General features: G+C 40.0%; 3 protein-coding genes across 5 annotated transcripts; 1 reads left to right on the forward strand and 2 right to left on the reverse strand.

Annotated features, from left to right (window-relative positions):
• Positions 1-1,123: 1,123 nt before the first annotated feature.
• dnajc4 (DnaJ (Hsp40) homolog, subfamily C, member 4) lies at positions 1,124-12,147 on the reverse strand. The gene is made up of 8 exons (XM_080035566.1): positions 12,108-12,147; positions 11,562-11,631; positions 6,197-6,322; positions 5,971-6,061; positions 5,179-5,360; positions 4,378-4,539; positions 2,254-2,340; positions 1,124-2,164 (listed from the first exon to the last, which is right to left on the reverse strand). Exons 3-8 carry the CDS (start codon positions 6,286-6,288, stop codon positions 2,068-2,070), a joined length of 711 nt encoding a protein of 236 aa, XP_079891692.1. The 5' UTR covers positions 6,289-6,322; positions 11,562-11,631; positions 12,108-12,147; the 3' UTR covers positions 1,124-2,067.
• Positions 12,148-13,214: 1,067 nt separating this feature from the next.
• nudt22 (nudix (nucleoside diphosphate linked moiety X)-type motif 22) lies at positions 13,215-21,803 on the forward strand. Of its 3 annotated transcripts, none has more exons than XM_080035331.1 (7): positions 13,215-13,263; positions 15,592-15,742; positions 18,740-19,352; positions 19,779-19,901; positions 20,694-20,791; positions 21,390-21,483; positions 21,650-21,803. In XM_080035331.1, the coding sequence occupies exons 2-7, from the start codon at positions 15,654-15,656 to the stop codon at positions 21,797-21,799; spliced, it is 1,167 nt and encodes a 388-aa protein (XP_079891457.1). In that variant the 5' UTR covers positions 13,215-13,263; positions 15,592-15,653; the 3' UTR covers positions 21,800-21,803. The 3 variants fall into 3 exon arrangements, with proteins under 3 accessions (XP_079891457.1, XP_079891459.1, XP_079891458.1); XM_080035333.1 differs by having other exon boundaries at positions 21,662-21,803; XM_080035332.1 differs by lacking the exons at positions 13,215-13,263; positions 15,592-15,742 and adding an exon at positions 18,189-18,306.
• A 307-nt stretch (positions 21,804-22,110) lies between these two features.
• On the reverse strand, positions 22,111-26,401 carry LOC307256399 (heterogeneous nuclear ribonucleoprotein U-like protein 2). Its single transcript, XM_080035330.1, has 11 exons — positions 25,824-26,401; positions 25,420-25,496; positions 24,998-25,240; positions 24,760-24,872; positions 24,340-24,606; positions 23,739-23,861; positions 23,530-23,631; positions 22,961-23,129; positions 22,649-22,876; positions 22,519-22,565; positions 22,111-22,237 (listed from the first exon to the last, which is right to left on the reverse strand). The coding sequence occupies exons 1-11, from the start codon at positions 26,324-26,326 to the stop codon at positions 22,163-22,165; spliced, it is 1,947 nt and encodes a 648-aa protein (XP_079891456.1). The 5' UTR covers positions 26,327-26,401; the 3' UTR covers positions 22,111-22,162.
• Positions 26,402-26,885: the final 484 nt, after the last annotated feature.

A 26,885-nucleotide genomic window follows, 5' to 3' on the forward strand; every position in this document is an offset into this window, starting at 1 on the left:
ATAACTATAGCAGCTAAATGGAAGACAGCATTTATCTGACTATTTACATCTTTGCTTTTCCTGACAACATTTCTGCAATTTGAAAAAGTAGTATATTTTCCCCATATAATTAGCATAATTTCTATCAGGAAGATGGAAAAGTCATAGTCCAAGTTTGAAGAAATGGACCGAATCATATCAAATAAGGCAGCATGCTGTGAAATTCAGTTTATTTTTCATGATTTTTTTCTCTCACCACCTGTTCTCCAAGTAATAAATCAGAGGGCTTGCTTGTCAAGTGAGTATAACCTCAGTGCACAATTCCAACACTTTTCCTCTGCAGCCCAATAAACCAAAGATAAATGTCAATTAAAATGGTCTTCATAGCTGGTTTCCATGTGTAAAGCGGCCTCTCCCATGGGGCTGGTCTTCCAAGATGTTGTGTGTGTGTGTGTGCTCTTGCGTGTGTGTGTGTGGAGGCATGCCGACAGCAGAATCTCAGTCATTTTGGAATGTTTGGGTTATGACAGGCCACTCACACGCCACATGAGGGTGAGGGTGTCTGTAAGCTATGCAGGGATGAGTTATCTCCTGCTGAGGGCTCAGGACAGGGGCGGCTGGTGACAAGAAGACCAGACAAGAAAAAAAGCCATGTTTTTTTTAAACTACACTTCACATGGAAATTCATTATGCAAAAAACAAATATCTTGTCCTTGACGTCAGCAGCAAACATTGGTTAAATACCATGTTTTTATGAATGGTTCATAATAAAACAGAACTTTCATGTGAATGTAAATATGCAAACAAACATGTTATGTGCTGTATCTGAAAAGTCAGTTTTCAGTTGACCTCCAAATGTGAGATGAGTGGTTTGAAAAGATAAGTTGCAATTCACAATTTTTTAACACTAAGATAATGGAAAACAAACCCCTGAAATTCTGAAGAAGGGCGGATAAATAATTATCTAATTACAGCAGTACTGGCTCGCCTGTGTAGTTGCTCTTTGAAAGGAAACTGTCTACATCTGTTTGTGTGTGTGATTGTGTGTGCGTCTGCATGTGCGTTTGTGTGTGCGTCTGTGTGCGTGCGTGCGTCCGTGCGTGTGTGTGTGTGAATGAGAGGCTAGACATACAGCGAGTAATGACTGATGGCCATTTAATCATTTCCCTTCTGGGAAGAGGTAAGGCAGTCAAAAACAGGAAAAACAATCAAAATCTCCTTATACCAAAAACTGAAAGGCGAAATATTAAAACTTTGCTCTGGATGTTGAGATTTGATCCCTGATTTTTACCCATCTTTTCATTCATTTGCGTATTTCCATAGTCCCAATAGTTTGACTTGAAATAAATTACCCAGCTTTGTTCATAAAATTCACAATATTGATCTTGTATAGATTCCATTTCTTACCAATGGAGGACCTTTCATAATGCGTAACAAACAGGCTCAGAAGAGGGAACAAAGAGCAGTTAAGAACAATAACTGAATATTAAAACAGACATGTTTGTTTAAAACAATTATTTCTTCAAACCTTTACCTTTGCTTGAATTAGCCTGCAGCTTCCTCGGTCATCCCTTCTGATCCGTTTCTTAAACCTAAGAGAACATTACAGAGCGTTCCAAGATCTGATTTGAATAAATATAAAGTTCCTTCAAGCAAGAAACATTGGCTTTAAATGTGTCCACCTCGTCTTAACCAGCTCCACTCGGCTGTCTCTGGCATTAATTCACTGCTATCTATGCGCCTAGAGGAACTGAGGACAATAAATTAGATGTTTCTGTTAGTTTCTGTTTATTTCCCACGGAAAGGGATGTGTTCACTGTAGCTGTCGGTCACATCCCTTCAAATATTCTACCTATAGACTATTAACGCTTCAACAGACTAGTCCAGTCTGATAAACAGTTTGGCTGGGCCCAGAAGAAATACTGTAGGTATGTGTGACCAGATGAAACCTTTGTGCCGAGTCTTCCATTTCTCAGCTGTGGTGCATAATCAGCTTTTTTGAGTCACAAAAAAATCCTTAAAATCCTAAAACTTGCACCACAAACAGTCTGCCGCCTTCATCATCACTGAGCACACCTGGAGACCCTTCTACTTGTCCTCTCCACCATTGTTCATTTTGTATTTCTCCAGAAACTCGGCATGTTTCTGCCGCAGGATTTCCGTCTGTTTCTTAAAACCATTGACCCTGGGAAAACAGCACAGAAGACACCTTCAGACTCGGTTCCATGTTTATGACAAAAGTGACGTCAAACTGGAGTAAGATACACATTTTACCTGGCCCTCTCTTTGGATTCATTGTAAATTTCAGTGATGACTCGATCTTTCTCGTCCATGAAGTTAGTGTGAACTTTTTCCAGTTTACTGAAAAGAGTCGGAGAAGCACTTGAGTTAAGAATTTGAACAAAAAATAACTTTGCTTAACTTAAAACTGTGTGTGGCACAACAGCAGGCTCTGTGTGCTCTCAGTAGTATTTATGAGTTTGGGCAGCTGTTATAACAGCTCCTCACATCACAAAGAGTTGAATCTCCACAAAGAGAAGTGGTACAAAGTCAGCGTGGTAAAACAAAAGAGACACATGGCTCAAACAACCCTATTCATCTGGATGTGAATGTGCGGCAGAGAAAACGTCAATTCAGGAAGAAACTTGAATGGACTGCAGTCCGGGCAAAGTACAGGTCCTTCTCATATAATTAGCATATTGTGATAAAGTTGATTATTTTCCATAATGTAATGATAATAATTGAACTTTCATATATTTTAGATTCATTGCACACCAACTGAAATATTTCAGGTCTTTTGTTGTTTTAATACTGATGATTTTGGCATACAGCTCATGAAAACCCCAAATTCCTATCTCAAAAAATTAGCATATCATGAAAAGGTACTCTAAACGAGCTCTTAACCTAATCATCTGAATCAACTAATTAACTCTAAACACCTGCAAAAGATTCCTGAGGCTTTTAAAAACTCCCAGACTGGTTCATTACTCAAAACCGCAATCATGGGTAAGACTGCCGACCTGACTGCTGTCCAGAAGGCCATCATTGACACCCTCAAGCAAGAGGGTAAGACACAGAAAGAAATGTCTGAGCGAATAGGCTGTTCCCAGAGTGCTGTATCAAGGCACCTCAGTGGGAAGTCTGTGGGAAGGAAAAAGTGTGGCAGAAAACGCTGCACAACCAGAAGAGGTGACCGGACCCTGAGGAGGATTGTGGAGAAGGGCCGATTCCAGACCTTGGGGGACCTGCGGAAGCAGTGGACTGAGTCTGGAGTAGAAACATCCAGAGCCACCGTGCACAGGCGTGTGCAGGAAATGGGCTACAGGTGCCGCATTCCCCAGGTCAAGCCACTTTTGAACCAGAAACAGCGGCAGAAGCGCCTGACCTGGGCTACAGAGAAGCAGCACTGGACTGTTGCTCAGTGGTCCAAAGTACTTTTTTCGGATGAAAGCAAATTTTGCATGTCATTCGGAAATCAAGGTGCCAGAGTCTGGAGGAAGACTGGAGAGAAGGAAATGCCAAAATGCCTGAAGTCCAGTGTCAAGTACCCACAGTCAGTGATGGTCTGGGGTGCCATGTCAGCTGCTGGTGTTGGTCCACTGTGTTTTATCAAAGGCAGGGTCAATGCAGCTAGCTATCAGGAGATTTGAGCACTTCATGCTTCCATCTGCTGAAAAGCTTTATGGAGATGAAGATTTCATTTTTCAACAAGACCTGGCACCTGCTCACAGTGCCAAAACCACTGGTAAATGGTTTACTGACCATTGTATTACTGTGCTCAATTGGCCTGCCAACTCTCCTGACCTGAACCCCATAGAGAATCTGTGGGATATTGTGAAGAGGAAGTTGAGAGACACCAGACCCAACACTGTGGATGATCTTAAGGCCGCTATCGAAGCATCCTGGGCCTCCATAACACCTCAGCAGTGCCACAGGCTGATTGCCTCCATGCCACGCCGCATTGAAGCAGTCATTTCTGCGAAAGGATTCCCGACCAAGTATTGAGTGCATAACTGAACATAATTATTTGAAGGTTGACTTTTTTGTATTAAAAACACTTTTCTTTTATTGGTCGGATGAAATATGCTAATTTTTTGAGATAGGAATTTGGGGTTTTCATGAGCTGTATGCCAAAATCATCAGTATTAAAATAACAAAAGACCTGAAATATTTCAGTTGGTGTGCAATGAATCTAAAATATATGAAAGTTCAATTATTATCATTACATTATGGAAAATAATCAACTTTATCACAATATGCTAATTACATGAGAAGGACCTGTACAAGATTCTAGTTTGGTGAGAGTAAAAGTATGGAGACTTTAGTTTCAAGAATGTATTTACCTGTAAGACACTTCATTACTATTTTAGATGTGTTGCTGTTTTTTTGTTTTTTTACCTGAAGAAGACTAAGTGGGCTCCGACACCGAGCACCATAACCATGAAGCAGTATCCCACCAGGCGGATGTTCCTCCTCCTTCTCTTCTCCCATTCCTCTGCCGTCATCTCCTGTGACTGAGACTGACTGAACTGCTCCCAGTAACGAACGTTCCGGGTGTCTCTGCAATGGGACAGGTGGTACAAATGTTAAAAACTGACCAAACTGAATCCTTCATTAGGGTATGTCTCAGACATGGATAATTATGAAGTAGTACATATAAGTCTATCAAATTGTCCACCTGAATGTTGGGAGACAGCACTCATTCAATGATTTTATTTCTATTTTTTTTATTATTATTATTTTCAATCTCAAGTTGTGCATCCAGATAAGCCATTTGATCCCTATAGACAAACTCAATATTAGCTGAGAAAGTGTTAATGTTTTGTGCAGAAAAGCTTTCAGTTTCTCATTTTGTGCACAAGGTTAAACAAAATCTGAAACATTCAACTATGCAACAGCTGCATCAAAGATTATCTTGAATTATAAATCTTAATTCCTGGCCAATTGTTGTACTGGGCAGTTTTCACAAAGAATTATTCTTCACTCTGTGTTACAGAGACTGAAGTGCTACTTGTTCAGTCTTTACAAGATTTAATGAAGTCCAAAGAAGTATAACAAGAAGCAAAAACTACCCAACCTGTAATAGTTTTAAAATGTAAACCAAATCTTCTTGCAAAAAATTAACATTAGCCATTTAATAGCCTTTCACACACACAAACAGAGTTCATTGCTACATAAGTCTAATTAGCACAAACTGACCTGGCTTTGTAGATGGTGCCACTGGAGTTCGAGCTGAAGGCCTGGCCTCCACTGTACGGGCGTCTGATTTTGAAGTCGTACTCCTTCCTGCTCATGTCCTTGCTGAGCACTCGGTAGGCCTCGTTCAGCTCCACAAACTGGCCGTGCAGCCCTGGGTTGGATGGGTCGCTGTCTGGGTGCAGCTGCATGATGAGCAAGGCCCGTAACAGTAATGCGGTTAACTGGGCCAAAACTAACCATTGAACCAAGAAATATTCTGCTCCAGGCATGTGAATACCATTAAAAGGTGGAGTCAGCGATTCTGGAGAACACTTTTTGTCCAAATCAGTTAATATCTCCTCATGATCGGCTACCTGTCCGTACTCTGTGTGCGCTGAAAAATAATTCAGTGTTAATACACAGCCTAGGCTTTGTAAACAGGCTTGTTGCTGGCTACAGTGGGCCCCTTTTTCTACCTATGAGTTTAAAAAGCCTAGGCTTGACAATTGATAACAAGTGTTCTCCAGAATTGCTGACTCCACCTGTAAAACAAAACAAATGTTTTACAAATGTATATACAGTCTGTCCTTCACAACCATGCTTAAAAAAAAATTCCACGTCAATTTGTGTCACCTCTCAGTTATGCCAAAACCACAAGGTAAATACACATGCACATCCTTATTTACACTGGGAGCCACGACATCAAAACAAATAGCCAGGAAGTCCTACTGTGGGAACAGTTAAAAAAGCAGAAGCTAGGCTGTGAAAGGCTGCCCTCTTGTGGCGAGACAAACACTTTAAACGCAAACCTACCTTCTTAGATTTGTCAAAAAATGCATTTTTTATTTCATCCACGGTGGCATCAGTTTTGACTCCCAGGAGATCATAGTAGGTCACGGCTTTTCTGTGGTGAGAAAGCAAAGAACTCAAAACCAAACAGGCGCTCAGACCTGCACACAGCTGAGTAAATAAACATAATCAATAAACTGTTTTCAGTCATTTTCATTACATTACACACAAACATATACACAAAGTCTACCTGTGAGAATAGCTCTGGGACAGCAGACGCAGCCCACTCTTGCAGCACCAAAGGCAACTCTGACATAGACGCAGCTGAGCCTCCAGCTGCATGATGGGAGGTTTCTGGGATTTTCACACAGAGGACCTGTCCAAAGAAGAGTTAGCGTCAACAATGATACGAAGACAAAGACCACAACAGGATAAAAGAATGAACTACACAGTGGGCAGACCCATACTTCACAGCATTTGTTATTTACTCTTTTCAAATCTATTTAATCTAATTGAAGGACATAATATGGTGCTAAATTACTTTAAGGTTGAAATTGTAGCCTATGTGTCTAACCCTCTTTACCAGTGGTTTTCAAACTGTGGGGCCCCGGGGGGGCACAGAGTTGTGGCAGGGGGGCGTGGATGAATATGTGAAAAAATAAAAAATAAATTTGAGTTTGTATTTTTGATATTAACATCATATCATAAGATCATCTGGGAGATAATCCGTGGTTAACTGATCACGTCACATTCACGTCCATGCACAGTGTGTATTGAGTTTATTTTAAAACATTTGGGAATAGGGCTGCCCTCAGTTTCCCATGCACTGTGTATAGTCTATAGCAGTGGTTCCGCGGGCCAATGGCGGCCCGCGGAAGCATATCTGGCGGCCCGCGGCCCGCATTGAATTATGAATTATTAAAAAAAAAAAGTCATATATTTTTTTTTATTGAAACGCACGGAGGGGATGCGTCCCCCGTAACAGTAAAAACAGTACAGGGGTCGAAACACTTATCCCTCCTAATTGTTTGTATTCATTCCCCACTTATTAAACTTGCGAAGTTCGGCTGGCCTCTGCCTCTCGTTGCAGACGGCTGGTCAGCCTCCCGCAGTGCAGCAGGCAGTGTAGTGGTCCCAATGTAAGTTGTTAGATAGTGAGCTTGTCAAGCCCAATACGATGCACTTTCTCACATTCAAGGTGAATTAGGTTAGGTCAAGTGTCTAAGGATGGATGCTAACATTATCTGGTTTCTAACTCTTCTGCCTAAAGTTTAGCTAACAAACTAACGTTAGCTAGCTGCTGATAGCCATGGAACTATCTGCCTAGTTGACTGCTGATAGCCCACCCTGTTTATTTCCAATGTATAGTGTCATAATAGTTAACACTGCTGCTGCATCATGAGTAGTGAGTCCTACAAAAAAGCACTCCAAAAGGTGATACGTTTTCAATGTGTAGAAAGTTTTGAACAATAAAGTAGAATAAATATTTGAATGCAATACAGAATGCCTCAGTGCCTTGATTTATATTCCATTAGATGTGTGTCAATGGGAGCGAGTTGTCTTTTCCTTAACATTTCCACCATAAATAAATACAGAAGACACAAATTACTGCATAAAAATTAACCAAAATGCACAAAATGAAGTGTTCGAACCTCAAATTTTTCTGGGGGACAACCCCCAGACCCCCGCTTTTAATGTGTGTTTCCCAATGTTGAAATGAGACCTAGCCCTTCATTTATTACTTTAAATGTGTTAATTACACAGTATTGGATGCTGACCAATAGATGTAAACTGTAAAGACGCAAAGACGCTGGCCATTGAAATTATTTCAGTTTTATAATTTGTTTTCCTTCGGCGGCCCTCGGTCCAATGTTGGGTTCCTAAATTGGCCCTCAGCTATCAAAAGTTTGAGAACCCCTGGTCTATAGCCTATTTCAGCCTTGTCTGTGGAAATGAAGATAACTGGACAAAAGTTATTCTGCTTCGTTCCTCTCACTGCATTTAAATGCATTCACTATATTACAGAGAAATATGTCTCGTTAAAGAAAGAGAGCTCCAAGCCCAACCCAGAGGACCCTGCATAATATTTTATTTTAAATAAATATTTTTATGGAAAATCCATGTGTCTTTCTTCAATAGCTTCTAATTCATCCGACCCAGTGTCTCCAAAATATTTGTTCACACAAAATTCCTCAGATTTAGCCTCTATTTTCCTCTGAAAGTGCACCAGATTCATGCATTTCACTTCAAAAAGGTAAAAAAAAATCTCCCGGGGGGACCATACCCCCGGACCCCCCTAGGAGGGTCAGGAGCTCTGCTGGCTACTAATTTCACCCAGCAGGACATTGGAGGCACTAGCGAAAAAACACTGGGTGGGTGAATGACATTTAACAATAGTCAATAATTTGGGCAAGTCTTTCTGCTTATCTCTCTCACTCCATTGCACACTCAGTCACTACTATCCATGCTTAAAGGAAGCAGGATTAAACCACTGGATAAAGATGTTCAAATGTATTTTAAAAAAGCTAAACAATGTTAAAATGTTTAAAGAAATGTGTTTAAAAACGCACAAAGATGTTTAGAATGTTTCAAAAATATGTTTAAAATAATGATAAGATCTTTCAAAACACACAGGGATTTTGAAAAAAAAATTTGGGGGGGGGGGCTCCGCTGAAATTTGTTCTCTGAGGGGGGGCTCACTCTCTCACACTTTGAAAACCCCTGCTCTTTACCATCTTAGTAAGATATCGCCAAAGAGTATGCTGTACCCCCATTGTGACTTAAATGGCTACATTGATATTTGTTTTTGCATACACTCTCAAGTTACCACACTTCGGAGGGGGTCCTCGCGTAGGGTCAGCCTTAAGTTCCTTGCTCAAGGATACAATGGTAGAGATGGGGGCACTGTAAAATACCAGCCACCAAACATCCTCCGGCCAGTGCCAGGGATCGAACCAGCGACCTCATGGTTCCTGGTCAGACCCTATTTCCTCTAGTCTAGTGCAAAGCCATCCTTCCACAAGTGTATGAATATTTCTTTTAAACTATTTTGGCGAAAAGAAAGAAAGCCATTTTATGCATTTGGGGCGACTGTGGCTCAGTTGGTAGAGCGGTTGGAGGTTCGATCCCCGCCCTGCCACCTGTGTCATAGTTGGTGTGTCCTTGGGCAAGACACTTCACCCACCTTGCCTCGTGTGAATGTCGATAGTTAGCCTGCTATCGGTGTATGAATGTGTGTGTGAATGGTAACGTGTAAATGGGAACAGGTCTCCCTTGCAAAAGAGTCTTCGGACTCAGTGGGATTTACCTGTAGAAATAAAGGTTAAAAAAAAATAAAAAATATGGCTAGGCAAATCGAGCAACCGCACACAACTGGATTTAAATAGAATATTAAATAAAATATATTGCCTTAAGAATTTCGTATGGGAAATATATGAAATACTTTACTGCAATGTGCATTTAAGATGTTGCATATGTCACTTAAAGAACCTAGCCTGGCTCCGCCCGCCTACCTACTTCCGCCCAAATTAAATTTTCCCTTCAGTAGTCAGTCTGGGGCTGCGGTGAATTCACATGTTTGAGCTCAGGAAAATTTCCGGCTGTCCAATCAGCGAACAGAAAGAGTGGTTGAGAACGATGATGTCGAAGTCGCGCTCCAGTTTAAGTTGAATGCTGCGACCAAACGTTATGCGATTGGTTGGCTGATCTAGAGTGGCACTGGGCAGATCCAATAGTTTTAAACTTCAACAGACACCTGCCTCTAAGTGAGTGAACGTTTGCCAAATAGAGCAGTTCCAGACCTTCTGTACAAATTAAATTAAGTAGGATGGTCTGGTAGCACCCGGCTAGAAAGAACCTGGTCCTGCTGCACAATTATTGTTTTGCCCCATTTAACCAAATAATTTAGCATTGATAACACAGGGATGAAACTAGATTTGGTAACACTTTACAATAAAGGTACACAAAAAAAGAGTAGTTACTGTTCCAAAAAGAGTAGTTACTGTTTTAAAAAGAGTAGTTACTGTTCCAAAAAAGAGTAGTTACTGTTTTAAAAAGAGTAGTTACTTTTTTTTTAAAGAGTAGTGTTCCAAAAACAGTAGTTACTGTTCCAAGAAGAGTAGTTACTGTTTTAATAAGAGTAGTTACTGTTCTAAAAAGAGTAGTTACTGTTCCAAAAAAAGAGTAGTTACTGTTCCAAAAAGAGTAGTTACTGTTCCAAAAAAAGAGTAGTTACTGTTCCAACAAAGAGTAGTTAACTGCTCTTTTTGGAACAGTAACTACTCTGCACTCTGCACCGGTTTGAACATAGGAAATAGGAGCAGACAGTGATACAGTGGGGACACTTTGTGCTGCCCAGGGTTAGCTTCAAAGAACTGAAAGCAATTAATATGCTACCGTTAGCCTGACCTCGTAAGCTAGCACTGTGAAACAAGAATGATAAACATTAAGCAGGGCCATACATTTGGAACAAGTATACATCCAGCACGTAAGAAAGAAAAGTGACTTTTTTGGAACAGTAACTACTCTTTTTTTGAAGAGTAACTACTCTTTTTAAAACAGTAACTACTCTTTTTGGGAACGGTAACTACTCTTTTTATAACAGTAACTACTCTTTTTTGGAAGAGTAACTACTCTTTATTGGAACAGTAACTACTCTTTTTAAAATAGTAACTACTCTTTTTGGAACAGCTCTACTCTTTTTTGGAACAGTAACTATTCTTTTTAAAACAGTAACTACTCTTTTTTGGAACAGTAAATACTCTTTTTGAAGAGTAACTACTCTTTTTTTGGAACAGTAACTACTCTTTTTAAAACGGTAACTACTCTTTTTGGAACAGCTCTACTCTTTTTTGGAACAGTAACTACTCTTTTTTTGAAGAGTATCTACTCTTTTTAAAACAGTAACTACTCTTTTTTGGAATGGTAACTACTCTTTTTAAAACAGTAACTACTCTTTTTTGGAAGAGTAACTACTCTTTATTGGAACAGTAACTACTCTTTTTAAAATAGTAACTACTCTTTTTGGAACTGCTCTACTCTTTTTTGGAACAGTAACTATTCTTTTTAAAACAGTAACTACTCTTTTTTGGAACAGTAAATACTCTTTTTTTGAAGAGTAACTACTCTTTTTTTGGAACAGTAACTACTCTTTTTAAAACGGTAACTACTCTTTTTGGAACAGCTCTACTCTTTTTTGGAACAGTAACTACTCTTTTTAAAACAGTAACTACTCTTTTTTGGAACGGTAACTACTCTTTTTAAAACAGTAACTACTCTTTTTAAAACAGTAACTACTCTTTATTGGAACAGTAACTACTCTTTTTAAAACAGTAACTACTCCTTTTTGGAACGGTAACTACTCTTTTTAAAACAGTAACTACTCTTTTTTGGAACAGTAACTACTATTTTTAAAACAGTAACTACTCTTTTTGGAACACTAGCCTACTCTTTTTTGGAACAGTAACTACTCTTTTTAAAACAGTAACTACTCTTTTTTGGAACAGTAACTACTCTTTTTTGTGTACCCTATAGTAAAGTGTTACCCTAGATTTTAAAAATAAAGTTATCCTCTGTCGCTGGTTAATTCTGCTGTTAGGCAGTTCTTCCGACCTTACCTTTCAGAATGTTCCCATTTAAAGTGATGCAGTCAGCAGCAGTGCATTCGTCTGTTGGCACGCACGTGACCTAAGTCAGGTGGACAACATATAGCTAGGTGAGTGAAATATATTTGAAAGAAGGGCATTAACAATCAACACTGCCAGCTTAACCTTTCATCTTATTATTATCTGCTGAAGCACAAACATGCCATTCACTTTGACATGTAACAGTTTGTACGTGTAGTTGGCTTAGGGTTCGTGCAACCAACGTTTAATTTCAAAACTTTGATTTAAAAGTGACGCGAGTGACTTTCATTAGCTAAAACACTAGTTACAGAGCGAATCATTCTGTTTGCACCGGTTTGAACATAGGAAATAGGAGCAGACAGTGATACAGTGGGGACACTTTGTGCTTCCCGGGGTTCGCTTCAAATAACTGAAAGTAATGTGCTACCGTTAGCCTGACCTCGTAAACTAGCACTGTGAAAGAATGATAAACATTAAGCAGGGCCATACATTTGGAACAAGTATACATCCAGCACGTAAGAAAGAAAAGTGACATACCACAGGGCTCAGTTTCACACAGCAGAGGCTAGCTGTTACATAAAACCAGTAAGGTGAAGCTAGAGGAAAACAGGCAAACGAAAATTCCCTTCAAAGTAAAGCGCCAGTCACTACTACAGTTTGAGGAACAATGGACTTCAGGGACACTTCGGGCTACTGCTGGTTGATACAATATTTGATATTGACCAGAGCAGACAACCCCATAAATTATGCATTTTTATTATATTTTCTAAGGCCTATACGGCACAAAATATCAAGTTTCAATTTAAGTAGGCTAACAAACAAATACAGGCGCATTCACTAGCAGCACATTCTTAAATATACTTGCTGCATCCAGTAACGTAGAAGGAATACAATGTATAAATAATAATAATAATAAAAATAATCTAAGACACATAGTGCAAAGAGACATAATAGTGTAAATAAATACATTTAAGAATGACGTATAATACATATTGAATATAATACAATACAATTCAAATAAAGTAATGTATAATAGAATACACTGCTGTAGTGTGGGAAGGTGTGAACAGGTGTTATACACAGATTTGTTTGAACAAATTAAAAAGAACCCGTTGTATTAGCAGTGGAATAAAATGCCCTTGAGGGGCGCCCTTAGGTCAGTTGGTAGGGCGTCCCCACTTATATCAAAGTTTAATTCAAATGAATTACCTTCTACACTTTATTTGGCTAAATAATATGTGTTACATTCAGTCATTTATCGGCGGTACTTTCTTTTACAGTGCAGTTAATTATAACTTGCAACCTGTCTAAGCTTGCAACCACATTGCCCAGTATTTTATTTTGATTATGACCGGAAGTCCTTTTGTTTTCCACGATTTTAACACCAACACCGTTGTTGCTGCCCTCACCTACAAAGTCGAAAAATACAGGGATTTGTGCAGTATAATCAACTGCACCTGCATATTTCGAAGACAACATGTAATGTGCAGCTTTAAAAACATGCACAATTATTAACATTTGACATTTTACACAGTTGTCAGTAGAATATTTCTACTGTTATATAGGCTATTCAAAGACATGCAATTTGAATTTTGGTAACTAGGTGGTGGTAATGAACATATCTTCCCATTTGTCAATAAAGAGGAAGAAGCTGCACTGTGCTGTGTTGTATGCATGACGTCCACATAGGAAGGTAAGATAAACTCCTACAATGCTTTGGCTTAGATTATATTCAGTCTATGGATAAGACGTTATGAAAGTCCTCCAGGATACTGTAGCTACAAAATACTGTTGGCAGGATTTACATGATATTCTGTGATTTGCTATTAGTTTAAGTCTCTTCCGTCTGTGCTCAGCTGCTGGATAAACTGAAGGTCTCTCAAGTTGAAGCTAAATCAGGTAGCCTAACATTTAACGAATTTCATCAGCATTACCACATCTAAACGTTATCCATGGGATACTGTTCACTAGCAAACAAACCAACAAAAACTAAAAACGGCATCATTAGATTTTGTTTGTCTCATTTAGTCTCTATAAAGTTTTATTTTGTGTTAGGCTTTTTATGACGTCATAAATGCAGTATGATCTATTCAATATGTTTAAAAGGTTAAATAGGCTAAACAGTCAACAACATCTTCAACACTTTGCACTTATGGCCACACCCAGGCTGATTACGTCACTGCAGGTGTTGTAAAGCGACCAAGAGGCCAAACATCTGGGGCAACGTCAAAGATATTGCATAAATGTGGAATAAAGATATCCAGGATGATTGATAAAGCCAGCCTTGACAAAGTCTAGCCTGGGCACTTTGGATCAGACAGTTGCATAAACGCCAATCCAGGATCAAAAGGGCCCGCTTTGTCAAGCCAGGCGTAAGTAATTCTGTTAAGTGCCAGCCCACAGCTTTCAGAAGTAGACCCAGAGATCGAACACAGATTTACTGATGTAAAAATGGAAAAGACGGCCCATTTTCCCACAATGCCTTGCTAGTTTAAACCGTAAATCAGGGGGCAGTTCACTTCATACAGCAGATGTATTCTCTGCCATCTGATCTTGATGTCCCTGCATTGTTTTATGATAAAATAGTTGACAGTGAGCAGTCTGCAGGTGCATCTAAAAAATGTAATATCATGGAAAGTCCATTCAAAAAGTGAAACTTTCATAGATTCATTACACAAAGTGAAATATGTCAGGCCTTTTTTTTGGATGATTGATTGATCATGGAATAAAAAATCCAGTATCTCAAAATATTAGAATATTACATACAACCAATCAGAAAAAGGATTTATAATACAGAAAAAAAACAACCTTCTGAAAAGTATGTTTATTCTAGATTAATTTCACTTCATGTGTAATGAATTTCTAGAATATTTTTAAGTTTCACTTTTTGAATTCAATTACAGAAAAAAGGAATTTTTCATTGATATTGAATTTTGTTTCAGATGCACCTCGATATAGTTATAAGTACAAAGTGAATTTATTTGACCCACATATGCAACGTCATCTGCAATCGATAATCAATTGTATAAATATAGCCTGCAATATGAACAGAATATCACATAAATTATTATAATTTATATCATTGCATCTTAATCTAATTATAATTAAGTTAATTATAAATGGTTCAGGTTAAATAAATAAAAAAGATTAACTATTTAACTAAATGACAATGCAGTCTTTTATGTAGTACCTTAAAACAGGTTAATGAAACTAAAGCAATACACAGAAGATCATGGAATAACTGTTAAACACCTTGATTTCAGATCGTAGTGACAGCTGACTGAGCCAATCAGGCAACAGAATAAGTTTATCCTTTACGTTTAGCCTAGTCGGGACCAGGCTAAACGTAAAGGATAACAATGAGAATCACAACCATGATACTAGTGAGCATGTAAACACATCCAGCAGCATTTTACTGCCCATTGTGAGAGTGAGAGAAAACATGTGTACTATGGCTTTTTACGCCTTTTAAAAGTAATTGTTGTGATCATAAACAGTGTAAATATGTGATTGTTCCTGATAAATACTAAATTGCTAAATGGACAGTCCTTGCCAAGATCAGATATTTATTCAGTAAATGTTGTTCAATTACACATTTTTGGGAGTTATTGGAAAATATAATAATAACTGACATTTTAGTCTTATTAAACACCTATAATTAAATGCAATATTATAAATGACTACAACCCTTGTGGGCTGAGCTCATTGTATTTTTCGTTCTTAGACAGTTTGTTGAGTCCCAATATCTGGGAGTTTCACATGTTAGGAGTTTCTGTCCTGTTTGTTTTAAAAGAATCAACATGACGACTTGTGCTGCACCTCAATCTCTGAATGTGTTTGTTCCTGGCGTGTTTGTCTTTGTACGAAGAGTGGAGGGAGAGGTCGGATAAAAATACTTCCTGACCTGACCACAGCTATTCACTGCTATTAAACCAGTTTTCTGATTATTTTCTGCTTCTTTACAGTGCTTTTTGTTTCCTTAATAGAAACATTAACACAGTGTTTATGTTTTAACATCCAGATAACAGAACTTCCACATTGTGAGAGAAAAAAGTCTCCCATGATAATCCACGGTGAGAGCTGATGATGGACTCTGAGGTATCGGTGCTGCTGGACAGTGCAGCCTGGAGGGGGCTGCTGGAGTCTCAAGTACAGGTGGAACTCTCTGAGAGGTAATAATCTAACCAGGCTTTAAACAATACGGGCCGGTTTCACAGACATGGATTAAGCCTAGTTCTGGACTAAATTGTACTTTCAATGGACAATCTCCATTCAAAATTCCATTTAGTCCAAGACTAGGCTTAATCCATGTCTGTGACACCGGCCCATAATCTTCACATTCATAGTACCAGACTCTGGACATGCACTATATTTGATCTAATTGTCAAAAAATCTCATGAAAAGACCAAAACCAATTAATGAAATTATCCGAAAATCCGACAATCTTGATCCTACAAGTTCTCTTTATTGTTGTTCAAAAACTAATAAAAACAAACCAAGGAGCCACACAGTTGCACTGAATGACATGCGTCTTTAGTAGAATGAACACCAGCTCAATCGAATATTTGGAGTTGGTCCCACAAAGACAGACCTGGGGCCTCATTTATCAACAGTGCGTAGAAAAGGTTCTAAATTCACTCTTACGAATGAAATTTAGTATGTGCTTAAGTACAAAAAAATCGGTATTTATCAAACGTTCGCTGGCCTATCGTACGCACACCAGTAAGTCATCAATCTTGATAAATCCCACATGTTCTTAAGTGTCATGCTCGTTCACGCTCAGCCCATTTGCATTCAGAAACGCCTCCAATTAACCATATATGGTCACAACACATCCCTTTATCAACCATCTGAATGGGTTTTACCCCTCTCCGCCACAATGGTAAAGAGCCGAGGGTAACGAAAAGAAACTTCTCCAACACAGAAATGGAAACCCTTGTAAACGAGGTTGAATCGAAGCAAAACATATTTTGTTGGCTCACTTAGTGCAGGCATTAAAACAAAAGAAAGCTTGCTGCATGGGAAAATGTGATATTTTCGAGCAAGTTGTAAGGCAACGGCATTGTTTGCCGCGATCTGACAACTTTACGTGCAGTCATTCATAAACTCTTTCAATAAAAAAGAGATGAAGATAAGCTCCTAACAACAATAGAGTTACTAAGTGAAATGAGTGATTGGCGAGTCTGGCGAGTCACCGCGGCTCGTCCAGCTCACAGCTGAGTGCTGAGACGCACAGAGAGCATCGGAGGGATCCTCCGCTTCAAAACATGTAAACGTGTGACACATTTAATGAATAATCAATTAGAGCTTACCTAAAAATAAGTGTGCCATATAACTATTTATTGCATTTAGGATGTTAGCTCATTTGGACGCTGTTTTGACCATCTGTTTTCATTGATGTATTGGCGATATTATATCTACTTCAGTTTCATTACTGAGTCGTGATCAGTGTTCTTAAAGAAACTTAGATTATAAAACAAGAGGTCCAAAACACAGATGATGATTAAACAAACAAATGTATGACTTTATATTACCCTAGAAATGCACGGGTGGATTTGACGCGTGGCCTTTATAGATATAGGCTAAAGAGAACGCTGGCGGTTCTAGTGTTAATGCAGACGTTGAAACTCTTAAATGCTTTGCTTTGTGCTTGTAATATCGCTATTCTACCACTAGATTATGTTCGTAAGCATGGTCAGAGTTGTGCTTACATTTACACACATTCATAAGTCTAAGTACATTTTGGTAAATGCCATACTTTGCGTGGCAATGTTCTTACGCCCTACTTACGCACAGATTTGTGCGTAAGTACGGTTGATAAATGAGGCCCCTTGTATCTCAATACGCTGCGGTGTATGGTTTCAGATGCACCAAATATGCATCTGAAATAGTGACTGGCTGTTTAAAAATTAAATCTCAAGGGGGCGCTCATGGTTTCGTGGTTCCCTTAAAGGTGAAGTAAGCGGTTTATTTATATTAATATAAGTGTTAAATTGCTCTTTATTCATAAAGTGATTACTTACATAATGTGCGCGTATCATAAAGCCAATCTCTTAGTCAGCTGCTCTGCATGTAATTAGCAATTAAACTTTATGTAGTATCCCAAAATTTTATCAAATCACAAGAGAGAACGCTACAAGCCGACACCCGTCCGCACCCGTCTCACTCATGGTCTCACTGCCGGTGCACGCCAGAGCGACACATGGGTGAATGTTTATGCGCCTACAATGGAGGAGCAGGTAAAAATCCTTCCCAATGTCTGTTTTGATGGTTTTTAATCATGTTTTATCACACTTGTGGATCTGAGATGATGCTAGATAACTTGCTGCTTGAAGACCGCAGTGCATTCATGTGGTGACGTAGGGACGAGCGAGGGGACTGCTAACTGCAGTAACTGACAGGAAGTTAGCTAAAAGAACCATTCCGCTTACAGCACCTTTTAAAATAAAAATTGTTTTAACTATGAAAGAAAATTCAATTCAATAGATATGTGACATAGGCCAAGCATAGCCTGGCACCGCCCGCCTACTACTTCCGCTCAATTTTCATTTCCCTTCAGTAGTCAGTCTGGGTGTGCGGTATATTCTTAGGTTTTCTCCGGACAGATTTCTGCCGGTCCAATCAGCGAACAGAAGGAGTGGCTCAGAAGCCGGCGCATGACATGGTTGGTTGGCAGATCCAGAGTGGCACTGGGCAGATCCAATAGTTTTAAACTTCAACAGACACCCGCCTTCAAGTGAGTTAACGTTTGTCAATTGAGCGATTCCAGACCTTCTGTACAAATGAAATGAAGTACGATGGTCTGGTAGAACCAGGCTAGGCCAAGCACACATTAAAAAATAATCTCGAAATTAAAAAGTTCTGCAAAAATATCAACTGTAGTTCCATCTTTTTTGTATCAGTCCCAGAATTCCAAAGGCTAAGTGTGAGGTCCACATATTGCTGTGTTGCTTAAGCCTTCATTACCTGACACATAACATTAACACCGACAACATTTCTTATAATAATTATGATATCAGACCATGTCGGAACCAGCCGATATCCAAAACCAAGATATTGGAATCGATCAGAACTGCAAAATGGTGGATCTGTTCATCTCTAAAATATAGTAGTTTGACAAAGGGGAAACGATTCATTTAGTGACCCGGACAGTTTGTTTTACTTCCCAGATTCAACAGGCAGACAGATGAGGCTCTGGAACGTCAGATAGAGGAGGTTTGGACGGAGCGGGTTTCCAAGGAGCTGTGGCTTTTCAACGGATCCAAATTCAGAATGCACTCTTTCTGCTTGGCCTCATCATCGTCCTCCGTCTCTCCTAAATACCCACCCTCAGGAGAACAGGGGAACTCGTGCTCCAGCACTTCTCTGCCAAACACTGCTCAGAACGGTTTGGACCAAAGAAACCGACCCGTCAACCTGGCTGAAACCAACCAGACAGCCAGAGTGTCATTGTCAAAAGCTTCTTCTTCTTCAACCTGTGACTGCAGAGGAGCTCGGGGCGACACAGCCGAAGATCAAGAGGCCAGGCCGCTCCTCACTCTGAGACTTGGCCTCACGTGCTACAAGGACTACCTGGGAACAAACTGGTCTAGTCGGGTGGCACAGCTCCGTGGGCTGGGAGAGGAGCGGTTCGGTGACCCTCTGGCGCTGCTGGCTCAGCCTCTGGGCGTGGGCGCTGTCCTGTGCACAGCTGACGGCCAGGTGGTGCTGATCAGGAGGAGCCAGAAGGTGGCAGAGGCAGGGGGGCTGCTGGACATCCCCGGAGGTCACCCAGAGCCCAAGGTGAAAAGGGAATGCAGGGAATAAGGTGTCACCAATGTGCTCGATGTGTTGTTTTTTAAAGGTGGAGTCAGCCAATTTGGAGAACACTTCTTGTTTATCAAATTAACTTTTTGTCAAAATCAATGAAAAACTCCTCACAATCCACTACCTGTCCATACTGTGTGTGCACGCTGAAAATAAATCTGGTGTTAATTAACAGCCTAGGCTCTGTAAACAAGTATGTAAACAAAGGAGGCACCAAGGAGCAAGCAACATGCCCGTTTATAGAGCCTAGGCTTTGTATTAACACTGAATTTATTTTCTGGGCACACACACGATAGACAGGACATGATGAGATATTCACTGATTTTGACAAAGTGATTTTGATGGCAAGCTTTCTCTAGAATCTCTGACTCCACCTTGAAAACCGTGGCCTGCCCTCCTCAGGTGGTGTGTGAGCGCCTGGGCCATGAGGTATGTGAGGAGGGGCAGATCCGGCTGGACATGATGCAGCAGAGAGCCGTCGTCTCAGAGCTTTTCTCATCTGTGTGCGCCGAGATCAGAGACGAGGTGGGTTTTGCTGCATCAAAAGTTCCTGTAAGCTTATTATTTCATTTTGCGTTGATGTGTACAATAAGAGTGAGTTAGTGTTTTTTTTTATTGAAGTGACCATTCTTTTGTCTCCAACATGTTACCCAGTGATGACTTAAAAAAAAAAAGTTGCATTTCTAATTTGGCATAATATAAGGCTTTTTATGATTTGATTTGACAAGTCCTTTTCAATCACATACTAAACTACAGGTGAAGGGAAGTACCATTTTTATAATCAATTACAATTTTTACACATTTATAATTGGTTAATGATTTACAGTGTCAGGAAATAGCGTAAAGCAATCAATCATAAGTTCCAAGACATCTTTAAATCACTTGTTTTGTCCAACCAACATCTTAAACTGAGTTTACTATCAGAGAAGACAACGAAATGCATCAAATCCTCACATTTGCCAGTAAATGTCTTTTTTTTGTTAGAAATTGGATCATCAAAGTATATGACAATTCATTCTGTTGATTGCTAATTATTTCAGCACTTAGTTGAACGGGTCAACGTTTTCTGTCCTTCAGTGTGATACCAAGAAATCTGTTGAAAAAAGACAATAAAAACCCACATTGTTTGTGATTTATAACATCTTTCAAAATTAATCAGAAAACATTTAATACGGAATGCCCACACCCTAACATTGTTATGTCAGTTTTGCTTTCCAACATTGATAAACAAGTTTTTTTTTAAGAAATTATTAATTAATTATAACTTCACATCTAATCTCAGACTTCCTTCGCGTCTTCCTCTCTGTCCGTCTGCAGATCAACATTCCCCTGTGTTCCCTGGGGGAGCCGGTCCTGATGGGCATTGCACTGAACCACACCAGCGCCGGCAGACCGAGTGCAGAGTTCTTGGTCAGGTACCTGATCCTTTCATTTGAGTCCCCGTTTTCTCAAAGAAGTGGTTCTTAAGTGGTACTGTGTGCAGATAAACACATCACCACACATTTGAATTAGGCAGAAGTGATAATTTAGAGGGATTGTTTTTGTGTGACTAATTTAATTTTTAATTAAATTGTTGGTTTTATTAAAATGGCCACAAATCTGTGGCAGTCAACACTAATCAGTGTTTTCAGAAAATGTTTTATGACAATGCGGGTGAAAAACCAAAGTTGCTCTCATACATTCCTGCATGAAAAGGTCTGGTTTGTATGAACAAATGCATCTATACCGGTTTTTTTAATGTTTTTTTTTTTTTTTTTTTACATGTAATTGTGAATTATCTTGAAACTAAAATGTGTCTTTGCTTTATGAGAGAAACCATGGTGCCATAGTCCTTTAGGACATTTTATCCCCCAAGTTTATGGTGTTGGCCAAGACGGAAACATAAGAAGTTGCAGATAAAACAAAACTCATAGAATATTTTAAATGTACAGAGACAGCAAAATGTGATGGACCTTTGCCTTGACTGGCTTAATAAAGATGTAGCATTCATTGGTTTTATCCATTTGTCCTCAGTTGTACATTGACATCGGATGAAGTCAGCAAGTTGTACTGGAAAGGAGGTGCGGAAGCCAGTGAGTCCACAGATATCGTCTTCCTCAGCCGAACAGTGAGTAATCCATGGATAACTGTCTGCACAGCAACTCCAGAATGAACAAGTTGTGCTTCAAATGATAGGGTTCGAGGTAGATCATTATCACGCCATAAAGACATTTGAACCATCTAGAAACTTAATATCGTTATAATTGCTCTTTTGTTGCTCCTGAAATGTGCAGGATGTTTTGCAGCTGGATGGAAGCAGCAGTCTGTGGCCGGAGTTGTGTCCTTCAGCTAAAGGAGCTGTGCTGTTATACCAGAAGGTGAAGCCCGAAGGAGAGCAAGGCCCAAACATTCGGCTGATCAAATCGGAAAATGGGTCCAGTTGATAAAATGTACACGAGGACAAACATTATATAAGTGTTCAGGGATTTATTGCTGTTTGATTTTAAACCTTCTATGACTAATACTTTTGTTCAAACTGTGCAAAAAATACTGTATTTTTTTAAAATCATCATTTAGACTCAAAACATAAATTTTTTATAAAATATTTTTAATAAAAATTTTAAAAAGTGACCTGGTTTTTGGCATTTAATTATCTCCGATTGGCTGAAGCAGCGAGTGCAACATTGATGTAGTTTCTCTGTATAGCAATACTTGCTGATTTGTTAATCTCTCCTTTTTCAAAATGAATTGACATCAGTAGAAAAATTGTCCTTGTAAACACAGACAGAGCAGCGGCATGTGTTTCTTCACCAGGAACCACCATACCGACCACCACCAAAGTCTCTGTAGTAGTAACTCTGGTCCTGATAAGCCATGCTCCCCTGAAATGTAAGAAACACAAAAGGACAATGAGATTCAATTTACTATGTGGAATCACCTTAGGGTGGCTGTTGCTGTATTGCTCATGCCAAAATGGACCTGACTTGTCGGTCAAAACAAGCACAGTAGTTGACCTTTAAACCACATGTACAGCAGGTTTAAGTTAAACCTAAGGAAATACCTTGTTCAAGTCAGCAGGTCTAAACCATAGCAAGTCTAAACCACATTGCAGCTAAGCTCATGACAAAGTTTGGTATATTGTATGAGATAACCCAGCACTCACATATCTTGGCTGTTGCCTCCACGGCTGCTGGATGTTGAATCGCCCCCCTACAAAGACAATAACAAAATCAACTAACATCTTAAAATAACAAGTCTCCCCCCAAAAACATTATGTAATTTTTCACACTGACCATTGGGCCCAGTCCACTGGATCCCATGTGAGGGTGGAGGGCCGTGAGGGTAGGGTCTTTTCTTGCGAGGTCTGGGCTTCTTCTTCTCCTGTATGGGGACGGGGGGCAGCAGTCTGCAAGCTTCCTCTTTACACTCCTGAAGGAGCGTCTGCGCCTGTTCCTGAGGCAACTCCACATACTGCAGCTCCTCCAGCAGGTCGCTCTGCTGCTCAGGGAGAGTGCAGCTCGCTGGAGAGGGGACGGTGAGTTTTAGTTGTGCATGTGACATTGTGCTTATTAGCATTAGCACTGTCAATTGTGAAAAAGTCAGACCTTGGAGTTTGAGCAGGGCGGTCTCAGAGATCTGCTGCCTGCCACTGGCCTGATGCAGGGAGAGTCGTCTTTTCCACTCTTCGACCGATGGAAAGATTACCAGCGCCCCACGCCTGAAGCCTGTGAACAGCTGCAGCTTGTGACGACGCGCAGAGAAGAGGACGTTGCACTAGAAACAGAGGTGGCAAAGGGATTATGGCAAGAACTTATGAGGGTGGATAATGAATTCCAAATGTTATAACTAAAATCACTTTGATATTTAGAGACTGTGGCTAGGCGTTTTGTCCCACTTTCAACTTTTGCTATTGTCAACGACTTAACTATTTTATTCCAATTATTATTAACTATTTTATTCTCATTAAACAAATGAAAAAAGATTGAAATCACAGACACTTGAGAGGACAGTATGTTTTTAACAAGGGATTGCACCATCTACAATATGTCAAGCATCCAGAACCTTTTAATATCACTCTCTAACACTACCAAAGTGGAAAATAGTTTAATATATGCAGGTCTTCCCATCAGGGTAACAGAGTAACATTGACATGCCTTTAGTCATGAGGATTTACCTGGTCAAGGATATAGTTGCCGGGAGTCTGAGCAGCCATCTTGATTAAATCTGTTAGACACTGAGCGGCCTGCTGCAGCTTGCTGTCTCTCTGTTCACCACTCTACATGCAAGTTAAATATTTTCTGATCAGTTGGTCAGAAATTGAACAACCACCTTATCTCTGTATGTGAATTTGAAACATGAGATTTAAGCTTGGAGGTGACTGACCATCGTACACGTGAGCAGCTCCTCTGTGCCCAGCAGCTTGTAACGTTTGTCTGGATGTTGCTTCATGTGAGCCCTGGCCCATTGGCTCTTCCCAGAACCTGGAAGACCAACCATCAGCAACACCTGGGGGAAGAAAGAGAAATATTCAACTGCATTTGTTTTATATCCTGTCTGATTGCCATGACATTGTGTAAAGACATTAACAAGGGAAACGCCTCAGTAAATATTGCCACGCCATTTGGTTCAAACACTCATGTCAACCTCAGTTTGAATTGTCAGAACTTTGGTGATTCAAACACTTTTGTTTACAACCAAAAACCAGCTAAACAAATTAAATTACCATCAGCCTCAGCTGTTCATTGTGTTTAGTGTTAATAAGTAAATGTTACCATGCTAACACGCTAATATGCCAAAATCGTATATGTTTGGACTTCTAAACAACAGCATGTTAGCTTTGTAATGGTAAATATAGCATTTAGCTCTAAGCAAAAAATTTCAAAATGTCTAAATATTTTGTAGGAAGACGGAAACCTTGAGTCAAGAATATATGTACAGGTAACACTCAAATACTGTGGATGGAAACCAAGCTGATGTCTCTCACCTCACACTGTCCTCTGGTGGTAGGAGCTGATGGGGCCTTAACCCTCTGCCCAGCATAAAGAGCTGACAGTGGTGTGAACCCTGGAGGGCTGGGGTACCAGGGGGGAGCTGTAGGGTCCAAGTGGAGTCTGACCGAGCACCTCTTACAGAGGACGTGCGGGAACAGAGCGCGACCCTGCAGCACAGAGGCGTCCAGGGTAAAGGCCACACCCATGAAGCGACCGTTCTTATGGAAGGAGAGCTCGACAGCACCGTCTGCGGAGAAAGACTGTTGATGTGCGTGTGTAAAGGGTGACACACAAACACACAGGATTAGAAAAAAGATATGTGCTTTTCTACAGAAAATTATTTTCACGTTACAACAGCAAGACAGTGAAAGGTTACCAATAGGAGAAGAGTGGAAGAGAAAAGTGTCACTCACAGCGTAACAGCCAATGATATCCCCCTCTAAGAACGACTCTCCGAACTCTTCCTCCTTCCCACCTGACACTTTTTTACCACGACAATCATAGGCGAAAGAAAATTCATCTTCACCTGGTATGCGACAAAAGGAGCAATGACCAAGGGATCAAGAAAAAACTAATATTCAGAGAAAAAGGTGCATCTGCTTTTCTGGGGCAAGAGATGAAATCAAACTTGTAATAACCCTTAATCTTTACCCAGCAGTAGAGAGGCGTTTGCCATTGACCAGCCCACCCTCAGGCCGTAAGGATCCGCGCCTAGTTGTTCCTCCAGCAAAGTAGTCATCAACTTCTTCTCCAGCCTCACCTCAAAGCCCATACTGCCCTGCTGCACCCCATGGGTGAGCCTGCAGCCTGACCACAGCGAGGGGAATTGAAGCCAGTACCGCGGCTGGCCGAACGAACAATCTGGACCCGCCTCGAAGTGGAGGTGACCGTCATCTGTGCAAATAACAAGAAAAAGACAAGATTTTAAATGTCTCTGTGCTGCTCTTATGACCACACATTATATTTCAAGAAACTTCTTATTCTGGGATGACGCTAACTAAGAATAGTTTAGTACTTTAGTAGTTTCTTGTTCCTTCACCACAAAGGAGGCAAGTGTTTTTCAAACATCTTACATGGATGTAGTCTGAATTTATCTCCTTCGTCCTTCTCCGTCACCTCGCTGTCCACCGGTGGTTGTGGTGATTTGGCTCTGGTTGGGAAGAGAGATGCATGTTTTTTTATTTTCAAAGTACCTAAAGAGAGGTTTAATGTACACGTTTTTCAACCCAAACCTTGTTAAAATGTTCTTTCCGTACACGTCTGTTGTGCATTTACGTCTGCTGATCCAAGACATGTGTATAAAGTGAGGATATCTAATGGAAAGAGTGGTTTGCAACCTATTTTTGCAACTCCCATCATACATTTTTTTTGTAAACGCCTGTTAATAAAATCCTAATTTTTACTTGACTGAAAACATAGATTTCAAACTCATTTATCTCACATTTGTGGATGTTCCTTAAAAAAATGCTCTACTAACCTTTTGTATCGTATCTCCTCTTTGAACTCGTAGTAAGCTCTTCCTTTGACCATGTCCTCTGACGACTGGGCTCCAGAATCCTCTGCATCATTTCCCTGTTGCATCTCTACCCCTCTCTGCTCTGCCCTGTTCCCTATCATCCCCTCTGACATGAGCTCAAAGCCGTGTTGAGGCGTTAACAGACCGGTGTCGTGCTCTGTCTGTGTGCCACAGTCTGTGAACTCTCTGACACAGTCAGGTTGAAGCTGCGGAGTAACACCAGCCTCTGTCGGCGGTGATGAGGACTTAGGTAGGACCGTCTTCGTCTGTCCCGAAAGCGTGGGCAAGTTGTTATGTTGTAGTTCTATCTCTTCCTCGTGGTCATTTCCACTCACTCGTGCGTCTAACGCTGACCACAGCTTGTGCACGAGCTCAGCCTTCAGTCCTGTGCTGTCCAGCTCGAGCTCCTTGAGTCTGGACCGCAGTTCGGCCACTTTTAACTTTTTAATGTCCGGTAGCTTCATCGTCACCGTGTGAAAATAAATGCAGTCTTATATTATTAAAGTTGAAAACAAAACAAAAAATTAAGTAAGCTGAGGGAAGAGAGCTCCAAAACAGCAGCGATTTGGACCAAAACAAAAAATACAATATGGTGCGCTGGCTTGTGATTGGTTCTTCTCTTCTTCTTTTCACTAAATGTTGGTAGATTAGGCGATGCACAGGACGCTTTACTGCAACTACATGGTTACAAATAGTACTACAGTCACGTTGACATTTTTTATACATACATACTTATATTTCAAGTCAGAAAAATACATTTAATTCAGACACATTGTATTAATAAAAGTAATATTTCTGTATTCAAATGCACACTAAGGTATACAAGTAAAATGGCTGTGCAGAAATATATTATCTTAAATGTATTATTATTGCTGTATTATATTGCTTTGCTATTTTTCTAAATATAATTCTATTCCAAAAGAGGAGCAAATGTAACAACTGAATTTCCCTCTTCTTAGTATGTTGATTTTTTAATAAAACTTAAACCAAAATCTTGGTAGTCAGTATTGATGTACATGGATG

This window comes from Ammodytes marinus, assembly GCF_949987685.1.
Source record: "Ammodytes marinus genome assembly, chromosome: 10".
Taxonomy (NCBI): Eukaryota; Metazoa; Chordata; class Actinopteri; order Uranoscopiformes; family Ammodytidae; genus Ammodytes; species Ammodytes marinus.